Raw genomic sequence first — 15,669 nt, forward strand, 5'->3', positions numbered from 1 at the left:
ATTGACTTCAGCCGCCTGGGAATCAGTCTCCCTGGCTTCTAATTCTAGCTTTGCCACTGACTGTGGGATCTTGGGCAAATCTCCTCCCCTCTTTGTGCCTCAGTTTCCCCATCAATAAAATGGGGATCATGACACCGGCCTACCTCCCACGGGTGTGTGTGATGCTTCTGTAACTAGTTTGTATAAGAAAGTGCTTTGATGACAGGTTATTATCATGAATATCACTGCAGATATCATAGAATCATAGAAGATTAGGGTTGGAAGAGACCTCGGGAGGTCATCTAGTCCAATCCCCTGCTCAAAGCAGGCCCATTGAGCGAGGCAGTGTACACACACACATAGTAAAAGACAGTCCTTGCTCCAAATAGCCGACAATCTAAATGGAGAACGCACAAAGAAAGGATTATTAGACCCTGTGTACAGACTAAGTGACTCACACAAGGTCCCACAGGAAAGCGATGAGGGAATTGAACCTGTTCTTTATGTACCTTAAGCTAGTGCCTCCTCCACAAGACTGGCCTTCCTATTGAACAGTTTTGTTTATTTCTGATCAGTTAAACCTCAGCAGGGAGGAAGAATGGCCCAGTGGTTGGGGCGCTGATGTGGGAGACCCAGGTTCAACTCCTGCCTCTGCTATGAACTTCCTGTGTAACCTTGGGCAAGTCACTTAACCTCTTAAACGCCTCAATTTCCCACCTGCAAACTGGGGGTCCCAGAGAAGACATGGGCATTGCCAGGATACCATCACCCATGGAAATGATGCCCCTACGCCTACATCAGTCATAGATTCCAAGGCCAGAAGTGATCATTTAGTCTGGTTTCCTATATAACACCGGCCATAGAAATTCCCCAGAACAGTTCTGAGAGCCTGTCCTGAGATATAGACATACAGAACCGGCAGCATAGCTGCTTCTAAACTAGTCAAGTTGCTAGTGCTTATGCTCACACGTGCATGTATAACCCATTGGTGAGTGCATGGTACAGGTCCCGCTCTGTACTGAACCGCAGAGAGTAGGAGCTATGGGAGCTTGGTCCTATAGCAGCTCCTGCTTTTAGCTCTGGAGTTCCGGGTTGAGTCTCTGGAGTGTCTGCCAAGATGGCGGCCATCACCCGCATGCCACTCTATACCCACTACGCACTTCCTTGGGATACGTTTAGCCAACAGTCTGTGAAGTGATTGCTGTTCCATGTCCTGTGAATGACCCTCCCTCTCTCTTTTCTTTCTCTCTCTCCTGCAGTGAGCCAGTCAAAGGTTACGTCCAGTCAAACCCAGCCTGGTACTGGGCTTCCTAGTAAGTATCTAATGCCTTTTCCCATTCTTAAATGGTGGAGCAGATTGTGTACGGTTGAATGTATTTGGAGGCCCTTTTAGAGCACGCTGCTGCATCGGAACACCTGCCCCCACGTGCAGGAGAGGAAATTCACCTTTGAGACGAGAAACAAACATGAGCCTGTGGAAAACAAGAAGTGTACAACGGAAACCTCAGTGTAACCTTAGCTAGAGTGTTTGCTACTGTGCTGAGATGAATGCAAACAAAACACTTAGCGCTATCAAATGTACTGCAGGGCACTTTAAACAAAATATTGTTAAGGTCCCACCCGGCAGCCGGTTTCGAAATATCACCTTGTGTTGTTGAATTCAGTAGAAGTCAGAGTTGAGAGGATTTTCCAAGCTGCAGGGTGAAATGTTCAAATGCACCCAAGTGGCTTAGAAGCCTGACTCCCATTGACTTGAGGTCCTAAGTCACTTAGGCACTATAGAAAAGTTTACTCATAATCTAGCACTTTTTAAATTGATGAGAAAGACCAGGTGGCAAAATTCCTCTGGGCCTGAACAAACAGGAGGTCAGACAGATGATCACAATGGTTCCTTCTGGCCTTAGAATCTATGAATCTGTGAAACCCCTCCAACTTAAATGCTCATAGCTTGAAAATTACTGTACCAATTTTCTTTATTATTATCAACAATAATAATAACATAACAATAACAACAATAATATTTTTATTGTGGTAGCCCCTAAGAGCTCACTCATGGACTAGGACCCCACTGTGCTAGGCACTGTAAAAATGCAGAACAAAACAATGGACCCTGCCCCCAAAGAATTTACAATCAAATTATAAGGCAAGACACAACAGGTGATTACAGACAGACAAGGGAGCACAAGAAAACAATGAAATGATATTGGTCAGCATGCTGAGCAGAAGCCTAAGCAATCCAGCTGCTTGTTGTCAAATTTTCTTCCAACTTGGCCAGCTTGCTTAGATCTCAATAAGATCTACAAAACCAGCCAAGTTTGATATATCTGCTTTTATCCAGTATCGTGTTATCTCTGTGAAAAATTGGCACTTAGAATGGGTGCATTGTGTTCATGCACTCAAAAGGAGCTGCACTGATGTGATTCGGACTATATAAAAGAAAATTCACCTCTGAGCTGAGACCAAGCACGGAAAAATTCAGCCCAAGGGGAATTAGCTTGACAAAGTTATGAGCAATAGTAAAAGAGGGTTAGAATGGAAGCTGAACTCAACCTTGACCACTAAGGATATATCTACACTGCAGCTGGGGTGTGTGACTTGCAGCTTGTGGAGACATACCCACAACTAGCTTTAATCTAGCTAGTTTAGGTACCAATAGTGTTATGTTCACAGCATACACAGAGAAATTAGATAAAAACATAAATACCCTTGTTGGAAGGTTGCAACATAACACTGCTTTATTTCTTAGAATTCAGAACGATAACACATAAGAACCCAAAACAGAGAGGGAGAAAACAGGCTGCTCCCTGAAGCAGAGAGGCACAACTCACCCCATCTTACTATAATCTGTCTGCAAACTGACTGCTGGTGCTCCCAGATGCTTCACTACAAAGCCTCCTAGCCTGCATGCAAGTCCAAGAGAAGTTCCATCCCCCTACTCTGAAATGTATAGCTTGCAATTCCAACACAGTGCTCATTACATCAGAAGTAGCAGCAAGGGCGTGGTGGTGTGGGCTTCAGCTTGGGCAGCACAAGACCCCCCTGGGTACGTACTCAATTGTGCGGCCCACATGTCCTCACTGATATTTTTAGTGAGCCAGTTAGGTCAAGCTAGCGTGGGTATGTCTACATGAGCTGCAAAATCACATCCCTGGCCGCTTACATGTGCTTTGCCTGTTGCAATATTTGGGCCAGATCCTTAGCTGGTGCAAATGGAAGTCAAAGCTGCACAGATTTATACCAGCTGAGGTCTATCTGTCTGTCAGCCATTAAAGAATGCAACAAGTATGAAGGAGGAGCTGAAAAGTGCTTGAGTCTGGATTGGAATGCACTGGATTCGAGCTCAGATCCCACCCGTTGGGCATGCTGACCAGTCATCAGGCCTGGATAATCATTGAGAATGTATCTTTTTTAGCTGAGGTGTTAAAAATATTTGCCCAGGCAGCATTTCCCGTGTCCTCTGCAAGGTTAGTGTCTGCATTCTGGCAGTTAATTAAGCAGGTGGAGTGTGAGATGCAAATGGCCATGAACAGGCCACGCTGAACCTGTTTCTTGTTAGTTCACACCCAAAACCCAGAGGTGAGAAACTAGCTTAGAGAAAGTTGGAGAAAGACCCAAAATAGCAGCCGGAGGAGGAAGCTGGTGATGATGCAGCGTTCATGCCCTTACAGGATAACACGTTCTCCTCAGGACTGGGAGCAAGGTTTGGTAGATCGGAGAAAGCCCCTTTTGAGAAGTGTGGATTCAGATCCTGCTTCTAATTAGGACCCATACTTGTTATCAAGGCAGGTTCCCCAGATATCTCACCAGCTGCCTTTCCATCTCCAGACCTCCTTGTTTGTCCATATTCTTCCCTCGCAGTGCAGGGAACGTGTCTGATGCCAGTCAGTGTTCTTTTGCAGCCCCTACTTTGGGAAAGGGATCCCGGATGATGGGATTTCTATCTTTCCTTTCCTTCCCATCCATCCACTCGACTTATCTATTCTTTCTTTTCTTCCTTCCTTCCATCCACCCACACTTCATGTCTCTCCACTATCCATTCTATTGATCCTGTTGCTTTATTTATTCCCTCCGGGCCTGATTCCAATATACACTAAGACCCCTGGCAGTGGAACGGGGGACCTTACATTGGTGTGACTGTAATGTCCACCCACTTAAAGGTCCCTTTATACTGCCAGAGAGGCAGAATGACGCCTTAGGGTAATGAGAATCAGGCCCCCTCTCTCTCTCTCCGTCTGTGGGAAGCCTCCTTCCACTCTTCCATGATTATTCCAGTCCCCAGCACTTTCTGTGGCTTCCTCCTGCAAGGAGCAGAGCACAGATCTATCAATGGCGCATTTATCAGGGACTGTGAGGTTTGCCTCCCCGTTCGTGTTCCTTATTCATTAGACACATGAGCCGCCAGTTTTCTGATTACCATCAATGTCTTTGGAACCTGCCTTCTCACCTACTGCCGGGCTGCCTCAGGCACTAGGGGTTATCGGTTTATCGTTACAGGATAACTGTCGACCCTGTGGAAAAACACAGGGCCGTGTGATGCTCTGGGGAGGGATGGAGGATCCCTTCATTGCTGGGAGCAGGTCAACTCTCTGGAGCTGCTCAAGTGTGGCGATGGTCACCTCTCTGGAGATGGTCAATTCTGGACATGGTCAACTCTCTGGAGATGGTCGACTCTCTGGCAATTTGGCTGCTTGGTTTGTGGACCAGTTTAATGGGTTTTGGGCTGTGTGGGGTATTCTCCCCTCGGATTCCTTTTCCTGTTGAGTTTATTATTATTACTTATTTATGTATTATTGTAAAGGAAGGATAGTCTGGTGGTTGAGGCGCTAACCTGGGATTCAGGAGACCTGGGGTTGAGTTCTTGCTCGGCTACAGACTTCCCGTGTGACCTTGAGCATGTCACATAGGCCTAGATCCTCAAAGGTATTTAAGTGCCTAACTCCAGGTGCCCAAATATACCTTTGAGGATCTGGGCCTTCCTCCCTCTGAGTCCCAGTTCCCCTTCTGTAAAATGGGGGTTGCCCTTGGACACTAGGATAATGGGTGCCGGACAAATACCATAGGGTTCATCTACACTGCAAAAAAACCCCTCCAGTGCTGAGTCTCGGAGCTCAAGTCAACTGACTAAGGCTCTCCCTCCGGGACTAAAATAGCAATCTAGACATTCGGGCTCAGGCTGGAGCCTGGACTCTGAGACCCACCCCTCTTGCCGGGTTTCAGAGCCCGGGCTCCAGCCCAAGCAGGAATGTTCACACTGCTAGTTTTAGCCCCGTAGCATGTGTCGAGTCAGCTGACCTGGGCTATGAGACGTGCTGCCGTGGCGCTCTTTCTGCAGTGTAGACGTACCCTAAGAATCCGGCTTAAACCTCCTCCTGTCTCCGATCTGGATCTGGATGGTAAAACCATTCCCCAGGGTGTTCTAAGGGAGTTCGGCTGTATAGCACCCTGGTGCGTCAGCAGCAAAACGCAGCAGGAACAATCAAGCCCGAGAGTGCTCCATTTCCCACGTCAGCCGCATTCAGCGCCAGGTTCTTCCTCCGTCACCCATCCTTTGTCTCTTTCTTCTTTCTCACAGTGCCGTGTTCTTTGTGACATACTTGATCCTGGCTTGCTGCTCCGGACCCAGGTAAAATACTTCCTTCTGCTTTAAACAACCCACTGAACTGACGTACTAGTGCTTTCCTATCACGGCTCAAATCCCGTATGTTCCTGACTCATGGGCTGTAGCACACGGTATCCATACCAAAGTTGTATCTCCGAGCAGACGCAGCCCGAATGCTGCATTGTCTGTAGCAGAGGGGTTGCAGTCATGTCTCCTTGCCCGAGATTCATGGGGCCATGTGCTCCTAGGCAGCAGACATGATGCAGTTGTGTGTTGGTGCACGGAGCGGTTGTGTGTTGGTGCACGGAGCGGTTGTGTGTTGGTGCACGGAGCGGTTGTGTGCTGACGCACAAAGCAGTTGCAAGTGGCTGCATCAGAGTTGCAACTTGGTAGGAAAAGTCTAAGTTGTATTGTAACTGTAATAGCAGAGGTGATGCTGTTGTATCTCAGTGATGCCCAGCTGTAGATGCTGTTTATTATACAGTGAAAACGCTGCCGTCTTGTCCCAGAGCTGGAGATTCCTGGTTGCTTCGCTGTAATATAGCGGATCCATTTGTGTCGGAACGTAGAAGTGCCCTGGGCACAGCGCTATAGTTACCCAGCAGAATTAACGTCGCGTTGCCTCACCGGCATGTGCTGCACAGATCATTAATTATGTAATTCACATTAGGCAACGCATTATGCAACGCCTTTAAACCACTCTGCTCTTTGGATAGTGTTGCTGACTGACTCTTTTCACGTCACTTGCAGGAGGTATTTTCCATGGAACCTGATTCTCTTGAGTATCTTTGTAAGTAACGTACCGGCACGGTGACCGACCTGCCCTTTGGAGTGTCGTCAATTTCATAGAGATTAAGGAGTCCAGAAGGGACCATTGTGATCATCTGGTTAACGCAGGCCGTAGAGATTGGTCCAGTAATTGATACCTTAAACCCAATCCCTGCTGGTGGAACTAGAGCTCGATAAATTGAGATGAAGCGGTACTCTGTAAAAAAAAAAAAAAAAAAAATGTAGGAGGAGGCAGGCCGAGTGGGGCAGAGGGATATCCGGGCCCCATGCAGCGATGTGGAACTAGGGAAGTATCATTCTTAGCCCTACGCATTGGGATGTGCCCTATTAAACCCCTCTTGTGGGCTTTACCCTTTGAAGGTTAGCATCCATCATCCAGAAACAGTCTCCATTGGGGACACCTGTTAAAGAGAAGAACAGGAGTACTTGTGGCACCTTAGAGACTAACAAATTTATTAGAGCATAAGCTTTCGTGGAGAGGTTTCGCTGCCTTCTTGCTTACGCTGGGTGCCGCAACTGGAGGAATTGAAAGACGTCTACAATAAGTGGGCGCCTGTCTCTGGACGGAGCCGAGCATCTGTCCGTAGTCAGCGAACGCAGCTCGCAGCGCTGCGGTAACTGAGGGGCGGATGCGGAGCAAAATTGGGCCGGATGCAGGAACGTCAGTTTCATCTTGGTTCCCAGCCTGTGAGCAGACTGCGGGATTGCAGCACCGCCCCAGCGCAGCCGCCAACTCCTGTCAATGGGTCGGGATAGCTTCTGCTGCCCCTCTGTGACTCCTAAGTGGTCCACGTAGTTAGGGTTGCCAACATGGTAATATTTAAAAACTGGACACTCCAGCAGGAGTGCTGGAACCTCCCTTGCCCCGCCTCTTCCTCCTGAAGCCCCACTCCTGCCCCGCCTCTTCCCCCCCAAAGCCCTGCCCATGCCCCACCTCTTCCACTGAGCCCCCATCCTTGCCCTGCCTCTTCCCCTGAGGACCCCCTAGGGTGACCAGATGTCCCAATTTTATAGGTACAGTCCCAATTTTTGGGTCTTTTTCTTATATAGGCTCCTATTACCCTCCACCCCCATCCCGATTTTTCACACTTGCTGTCTGGTCACCCTAGGCCCCACTCCCGTCCACTCCTCCTCTCCCCTCCCACAGTCACTCGCTGCTTTTCCCTTCCCACCCACCCCTTCCTGGGTCAGGAGGGTAGCCTACAGAGTCGGGGTTGGGAGCTGCAGCCACCCAATGAAGGCAGGAGGTGGCCCTGGCTGGAGCAGGTGATGACCCGGCGCCTCTCCACCTCTCCCGCTCGCAGTAACTGGACTTTGGGTGTCCGGTCAATAGATCTGACCGGACACTGTCAGGTCCCCTTTTCAACCTGACTTTCCAGTTGAAAACCAGGCACCCGGCCGCCCTACATGTAGCCTCACCACTGGGATAGGCCTGGAGGAAGCCTACACCCTTAGTGGCCAAGGGAACTGGGAAGCCTTCTGCCTTCACCCCCCTGCCTCCATGAAGGACAATTATGGGACAGCTCTGAGTAATGATTCGTGGAGTAACTAAGCGCATACCCCAATACTAATGCTTTCTCTTTCTCCCCCCCACCTCTAGACTCTCTCCATGTCCTATCTCACTGGAATGCTCTCCAGGTAGGTCAATCAGTTGGGCATCAGATTTCTTTTCCTTAGTTCGGCTCCACGTCCCAGCTCTTCCCTGCAGCTCCCTTCCTTGGCTTCCCTCGTTAGAATTATCTGAGCGACGCTGGCCCTTTGCTCCCTTCTGAGCTGCTAAAATAGCCAAGCAAAACCTGACCCTTCCTTTGACATCAGCTGCGACCTCCAGTGGAGGCCGGTGTGAACTCCATGTGTTTTGCCAACTGCTGGCTGTGGGGAAGCTCAGATCAACTCCAGCCCCAGAGAGAGCCCGCCCGCCACCACGCGTCATTGCAGGGGCATGGGCTTTTGGGGAGTCCAATGCCACTCCTGTCGCGGCATCTCCAAGCAGGAGGTGCTGTAGGGAGCGGGGCAGGTAAGCTGGCTGTGGGGTGGCTCAGGGCTCTGCCATTCCTATCCTCTCCCGGCCGCTGTGTAGGGAGTAGAAGCAGTGTCTAGGGGGCAGTCCCACCTCTCTTAGTGCAAAGCACAGAAGGAATATTAACAGATCCAGGCTTCTGCCGGCCAAAGAGGGATAGAGGGAAGCAAATTGCAGGCTTGAGGCTGGCCTTGCCAGCAGTTTTCTTTCATCTATAGCAGAAGGAGAATCCACACATCAGTCATTTCTTAGGCTTTTCCATACCTATCTAGCCAGGAACCCCCACTGTCTAGCCATATGGGAAGTGAAGGGTAATCTCAACCCCTGATGCTTGTTTGCCTGATCCTAGCATCCATGCTTTATCTGCCTACCTCTGCTAAGCCCCTGGCGCTCCTAATTGTCTCTCTCCTTCCATCCATTTGTGGGATCTAATTAGAAATGTGGTTTCCATGTTCCTTTTGCAGCTATTACAACACCACGTCGGTTCTCTTGTGCCTGGGGATCACAGCCCTGGTGTGTCTTTCCGTCACCATCTTCAGCTTCCAGACCAAGGTTGGTGTTGATTTAGTTGGTGTTGGTAGATTTAGTTGGGGTTGGCCCTGCTTTGAGCGGGGGGTTGGACAAGATGACCTCCTGAGGTCTCTTCCAACCCTGATCTTCTATGATTCTAAGGTGAGACTATCCTAGCATGCAGGGCATGGGGGCAGGGCATGCATCTCAGAGCGGGGAGGAAGATCTCGATAGGGAAAGAGGAGCTGACACTCATGCAGCAAATGGTTTGGCCAGGAAGTATGGATCTGGGAAAGCAGCTAAAGGCCGGGGGAGGGCGGACAGGTGGGATACAGGAGGGAATCTCGGACAGGGATGGGGGTTGCAATATGGGTGCGATATGGGTCCTGGGGAGTCTTGGATTTTGGGTGCAGTGGGATGACAATGCTGAGGTGGATAAGGATTGGATATAGGTGGTGAATAAGCTGTATAATAAGGATAGGATTTGGAGTTATAAGGTCCAGAGTGTGATGGGTGCTAGGCTACAGGATTTCGGGTGTAGGTGGGGTATGTTGAGTCCTGGTCTATAAGGTTAAGGGTACAGGATTTGGGGTAGGATAAGTGCTGGGGTAGAGGGTTTGGGGTATAGGTGTGGTATGAAGGGGGCTGGGTATAGGAGGGCTATGATGGGTGCTAGGTGTGGGGTATAGGTGGGATCTGATGGGTGCTGGGTAGCGAGTTTGGGGTCTAGTTGGGGTCTGATGGATGCTGGTTATGGGGTTTGGGGTCTAGGCAGGGTCTGATGGATGCTGGGTATGGGGTTTGGGGTATAGATAGGTTATGATGGGTGCCAGGTTTGGGGTCTAGGCAGGGTCTGCTGGGTGCTGGGTAGGGGGGTTGGGGTATAGGTGTGACATGAAGGGTGCTGTGTATAGGTGGGGGTCTGATGGATGTATGGTCTAGGTGGGGTCTGATGGGTACTGGGTAGAGGATTTGGGGTATAGGCAGGGTCTGATTGGTGCTGGGTCTGGGATTTGGGGTCTAGGCGGGGTCTAATGGTTGCTGGGTATGAGGTTTGGGATATAGATAGGGTCTGATGGGTGCCAGGTTTGGGGTCTAGGCGGGGTCTGATGGGTGCTGGGTATGGGGTTTGGGATATAAGTGGGGTCTGATGGGTGCTGGGTATGGGGTTTGGGATATAAGTGGGGTCTGATGGGTGCTGGGTATGGGGTTTGGGATATAAGTGGGGTCTGATGGGTGCTGGGTATGGGGTTTGGGCTATAAGTGGGGTCTGATGGGTGCTGGGTATGGGGTGTAGGCGTGGTCGATGGGTGCTGGGGATGGGATTTGGGATATAGGTGGGCTAGTGACTGACAGGGCGACGTGTGTGATGCTGGGTGAGTGGCTGAGCAGGGGGCACAAAGGAGCCAACATCTCATCACTGAGTCCCGTGCGCCTTGCCCACGGCCAGCGCGCCGAGCCAATAAAACCAACGGCCCCTTTTTACCTCCACAGTTTGACTTCACCTCCTGCCAGGGCGTCCTCTTCGTCATGCTCATGGTGCTGCTCTTCAGCGGGATCATCCTGGCCGTTCTCCTCCCCTTCCAATACGTAAGTGACCTCTTCTCTCTGCAGATCCCAGGTCGCTCCCATGGTGCCGCCTCTGCAGGGAGGATGTTCTTGTGCACGGGGTCAGATGGGGATGGCCCGTGGTGCAAACCACGATGCAGCTTGATTGCTAGCTGGCAGGGGCAACCTCTCTTATTTGGGCATGGGGGTTAAAGGTGGGTAAGGACCTCCCTCCCCACTTTGGCTGCTTCCTTGTCCTTCCAAACACCGGGCTAAGCTCATCCCTTGGAATAATTTGGATGCATCTCCCGCTGGAATCAACAGGTTCTGATCTCAGTTACAGCGGTGTCAGCCCAATGGTGTCACAGTAGATTGACACCAACGTAACCCAGATCAGAGTGACTCCGGGGGTACGTATGTGATCTGAGCAGCATTGCCTCTGGATGCAGTGAATATTTCCCTCTAGCTGCCCGTAAGTGGGTGTCTCCCTCTAGCTACCCATCAGTGTGTACCTAGGTGCCGACTCCGTGTGTGCTCCGGGGCTGGAGCACCCACACAAAAATAGTGGGTGGTCAGCACCCACTGGCAGCCCCATGGGTCAGCACCTCCCCTTCCTGCCCTGCTCCTCCTGCCCACCGGTGCCCCCGCTGAACAGCTCCTCCCCCTCCCTTCCAGCGCCTTCCGCCCACCATGATCAGCTGTTCCATGGCATGCAGGAGGCACTGGGGGGCGGGGGAGGAGCGCTGGCAGGAAGAGGCGGGGGAGTGGGCAGAAAAAGGCGGGGAGAGGTGGGGGCTTGGAGGAAGGGGTGGAATGGGAGCGGGGTCTGGGGCGGAGCACCCCCGGGATCTTAATAAGTCGGCACCTATGAGTGTGGATATCACCTATGAGAAGTGTGGGGCATCTGGGCACAGCGAGGCTGGACAAACAAAGTGACGGCTCAGGGTGATAAATGGAGACTCTCAGTGAACTGGAACTCACAGTAATTTGCCCCTTTATCAGCATTTTCCAGCCGCTGTAGAGTTTCCACTGAGGATAAATTGCTGAATGAGAGCTCCCGCGGGGAGGGGGTGGGCGGAAGCAGACACAAAGGCTTGGAGATTGGGGGAGCCGTCACAATCAATCGTGTTAATAATCGAGGCCACCAGGAAGTGCAAACAGCTGAGCCGCCAAACCTCCCATGGGTCAGAAACAGCTGCCGAGCGGGTGAAGGCGAAGGCAGGGAGTCGCCCGGGGTGTCCTATCAGGGAGCTGCCGAGAGTGAAACAGTCCAACTTCCCACTCCGAAAAGGGCCGGGGGAAGAATTGCTCAGAGCCGCTGTCCATTGGTGGGGCTGATTGGTTCAAACCGACTGGGTGTAAGATTGGAAGCTCTGTGGGGCAGGGCTTATTTTATTGTTCTGCGGTTGTCCAGCGCCTAGCCCTGTGGTCTGTGACTGGTCCTGGTCTGTGACTTCAATGCATATAACAAGAATGAAAATAATTAATAACTCCCTGATGGCCAGTCCTGCAGTGCCCGTTTCTCCTCCCCCCACGATCTGAGTAACTCCTCCTGAACTTCATGGAGTGACTCTGGACAAAGGTGTTTGTTGTTCCCGACCGACCTCCTGCTACGGGTGGCTAATGACTGAGTAGCAGCGACTTGAACTTCTTGGGGGGGAAAAATCCCACCCCCGCCTTGCTACTGCAGAGTTGAATAAACAGCCAAACCTTTTAAATCCAGGAGCGGAATATCCGCTTAGTGATTGTATTCAGAAAAAGCGAAAGTGCTGGCAGAGATAAGCTCAGGAAATTGCCCCATAGCTTGTTGAATACAAGCCGGGAATTGAAGGAGGTGATAGACAAGCCAGGTGCTCTGGGCAAATGTGGTTAATTGTATCTATCCCCATCCAGGGGGCAGCAGTGTGCCTGAGTGGTGTGGGTACTAGACTGGGTCTCAAGAGACGTAGGTTCTATTCCTGCTCCTGGCCTGCTGGGTGATCTTGGGCAAGTCACTTCCCCTCTCTGTGCTTCAGTTTCCCCATCTGTAAAATGGGGATAATGATCCGGACGTCCTTTGTAAAGTGCTTTGAGATCTACAGTTGAGAAGAGCTAGATTATTATTACACATCTAGTTTTCTAATCTAGTCCCATACACATCTATCTAGCTAATTTTCCTTCCTATGCACTGAACCAGATTATGTCCTAGGGATTTTGGGGAGTGGCTGCCTGGAATATCTGGAGGTTCAGGTCTCCCCCCACGCCTCTAAAATCCTCTGAGCCGAATAAAGGTCCATTCCCTTATGTGTGGGTGTCAGACATCAAAGATGGACATGGGGAACTAACTAGAAATGGCCCCCGTGCAGCATTTCAGACCGTCCAATGTTGAGCAGTGGCAAGGTCCACATTGAAAACTAACCCTGTTGAAGGGCATCAAGACAGGGAGTTTCAAAGTAGCCTAAAACAGTTAAGCGCCCGATGGGATTGAGGTGCCTAACTCCCTTAGGGTGTGCCTACACTGCAGTTGGAGGTGTGATTGCAGCATCTATAGACATACCTGAGCTAGCTTTAATCTAGCTGGTGCGCAAACCAATTGCAGTGACACTGTGGCAGGACAGACTGCAGGGTGGGTGAGCTGAGTACAGACACACGGTCCCAGACTGCCCGGAACCCCATGCAGCCGTGGGTGCACTAGCTGGATTCAAGTTAGTTTGGGTCCGTCTGCGTATGTTGCAATTACTCTTGCGACTGCCGTGCGGACATTTTTGGAAACCCCAGCTCATGTGTTTAGTGTCCCTTTTGGATTAATGCCAGGCAACCCTCCTCATTCGGCCCAAACCTCGGCCCTTTGTGCCTTGCCTGGGGGTGGCACTGATCCTAGATTGACACTGGAGTAACCGATAATGAGATCTGGTCCAACTGAATGAAAGGATTTGTTCCTTCCTGGGAGATTGCGTTGGCTGAAAATGCTGACCTTTGCCCCGGTGGCACCGACGGGAAAGGTACCGGGGGTCCTGCCTCCCATTCTCCTGCTCTAATGACTGCACCACATTCCCCTCCCCGAGCTGGGAAGTGAAACCAGGAGTCCTGGCTCATAAATCAACTGCTCTAACCAGTCCAGCACACCCTGCCCTTAAAGCTTGGACTAGAACCCAGGAGTGGGTTCCCCGTTAGCTGCTTTAACCACTGCATCGTGCTGCCCTCTCAAAACTGGGTGTAGAACCCACCGTTCCTTGCTCCCAGTTACATGCTTTAACCACCTTCCCGTCTCAAAGCTGGGAATGAAAGCCAGGAGTCCTGATGGCCAGTCCGCTGGTCTAACCACTGCACCAGGAGTCCAGAGGCCCAATCAGTGGCTCTGATCCTTGCCCTGTATTCTCCCCTCCCAAAGCAGGGAATAGAACTCAGAAATCCCAATGCTTAGGCCACTGTTCTAGCCACTAAAGCACTGGCTACTGATTAACGTGTTTGAATAAAACCAGCAATATCCAAGGGCCACACGTGTGTGGCCAGTTCTTGGGGGATTATTGTCACGCTCACCTACCTCACCACCCTCCTGCCATCACCCCTCTGCCACATTTTCTGTCTCTTTCCACTCTGGCGGACGCTTCTGGCACGCGACGCTGTTCAAGTCCATCAAAGGTGTTTGTTGTTCCCGACCGACATCCTGCTACGGGTGGCTAATGATGGTGATTGATTGCAAAGGGGAGGAGTGGGGGTGCTGGCATCCCAGCCTCTGGCGTCTTGTTCTCCATCCAGGAGCTTTTATTTTGCAATTCTTCGTCCCTGAGTGCTCAACGGACACTGGGAAATGTTGACAAAGGAGGACGTTGCCCGGAGTCTGGCAGCCTCCATTAATCACTTTGGGGGCGCAGTTGTTTACCTGTATGCGACTGGGTCCTATTGGCTGTTCCAGGGATCCCCACGCAGTTGGGCACGTTCCTTTAGGCTGGAGACGGCTGCATTCATAGAATCATAGAATTCATAGAATCCTAGAATATCAGGGTTGGAAGGGACCTCAGGAGGTCATCTAGTCCAACCCCCTGCTCACAGCAGGAACAATCCCCAACTAAATCATCCCAGCCAGGGCTTTGTCAAGCCGGGCCTTAAAAACCTCTAAGGAAGGCGATTCCACCACCTCCCTAGGGAACCCATTCGAGTGCTTCACCACCCTCCTAGTGAAATAGTGTTTCCTAATATCCAACCTAAACCTCCCCCACTGCAACTTGAGACCATTGTTCCTTGTTCTGTCATCTGCTACCACTGAGAACCGTCTAGATCCATCCTCTTTGGAACCCCCTTTCAGGTAGTTGAAGGCTGCTATCAAATCCCCCCTCATTCTTCTCTTCTGCAGACTAAACAATCCCAGTTTCCTCAGCCTCTCCTCATAAGTCATGTGCTCCAGCCCCCCAATCATTTTTGTTGCCCTCTGCTGGACTCTTTCCAATTTCTCCACATCCTTCCTGTAGTGTGGGGCCCAAAACGGGACACCGTACTCCAGACGAGGCCTCACCAATGTCGACTAGAGGGGAATAATCATCTTCGAGCACAGCGGCTTTAAGCAGCTGTCAGTACTGGCCTCTGAATGGAACCTGTTCTTTCTTGGAGGCCAAGTGCTTTCGCTCATGACTTGAGAACATGTAATGACTAAGGCCAGCATTTTCCAAAGGGGCGTCTGAGGCGTAGTGTCTCAGTGTGAGATGCAATGGGTCTGCCATTCAGAACGGCAGAGCATTCGCCGTGCCAGCCGATGTCAATGGCAGCCACGGGTGTGCAGAAAGGGGGGGCAAGCAGGGGCACCCCCAGTAATCGTCGAGAGTCCAGAACTCCTCCGGCCCTGGTGGTGGGGGGTAGAGGGGGAGAGTGAGCTCCTGCCGGGACAGTGGGGGGAGGGGATGGATGAGGGAAGAGCGAGCTCCTTTCAGGCCTGAGGGGTGGGAGAGAGATCCTGCCTCTGAAAGCAAGCCCCGTAGGGTGAAAAGGGACAGTCCCGATTTTTGGGTCTTTTTCTTACATAGGCTCCTATTACCCCCCACCCCCGTCCCGATTTTTCACATTTGCTGTCTGGTCATCCAAAATCCTGATCCACGTGGTCCCTTGGCTAACTGTAAGGCCTAGGTGTGTGTGAGATCATGCCACTTCTAAAGGGTCATTGTGATCCTTATGTGGCAGGCTCACATGCTCAGTGTGGTCTGGTGGATCATGTGCTAGCTTAGGCGACAGGCGACCTCGGTTCTACTCCCAT

At 51.2% G+C, this 15,669-nt stretch overlaps 1 protein-coding gene across 1 annotated transcript in view; it reads left to right on the forward strand.

The window, feature by feature from the left end:
* FAIM2 (Fas apoptotic inhibitory molecule 2) overlaps positions 1–15,669 on the forward strand; it is a 41,143-nt gene that overhangs the window by 15,210 nt on the left and 10,264 nt on the right. The window contains exons 5-10 of the mRNA XM_005291872.5: positions 1,239–1,292; positions 5,552–5,602; positions 6,329–6,368; positions 7,968–8,005; positions 8,852–8,939; positions 10,392–10,487. Of these exons, the coding sequence (XP_005291929.1) occupies positions 1,239–1,292; positions 5,552–5,602; positions 6,329–6,368; positions 7,968–8,005; positions 8,852–8,939; positions 10,392–10,487 (367 nt within the window). The remainder of the gene's footprint in view (positions 1–1,238; positions 1,293–5,551; positions 5,603–6,328; positions 6,369–7,967; positions 8,006–8,851; positions 8,940–10,391; positions 10,488–15,669) is intronic.

The sequence above is a fragment of the Chrysemys picta genome, chromosome 22, assembly GCF_011386835.1.
Source record: "Chrysemys picta bellii isolate R12L10 chromosome 22, ASM1138683v2, whole genome shotgun sequence".
Lineage (NCBI taxonomy): Eukaryota > Metazoa > Chordata > Testudines > Emydidae > Chrysemys > Chrysemys picta.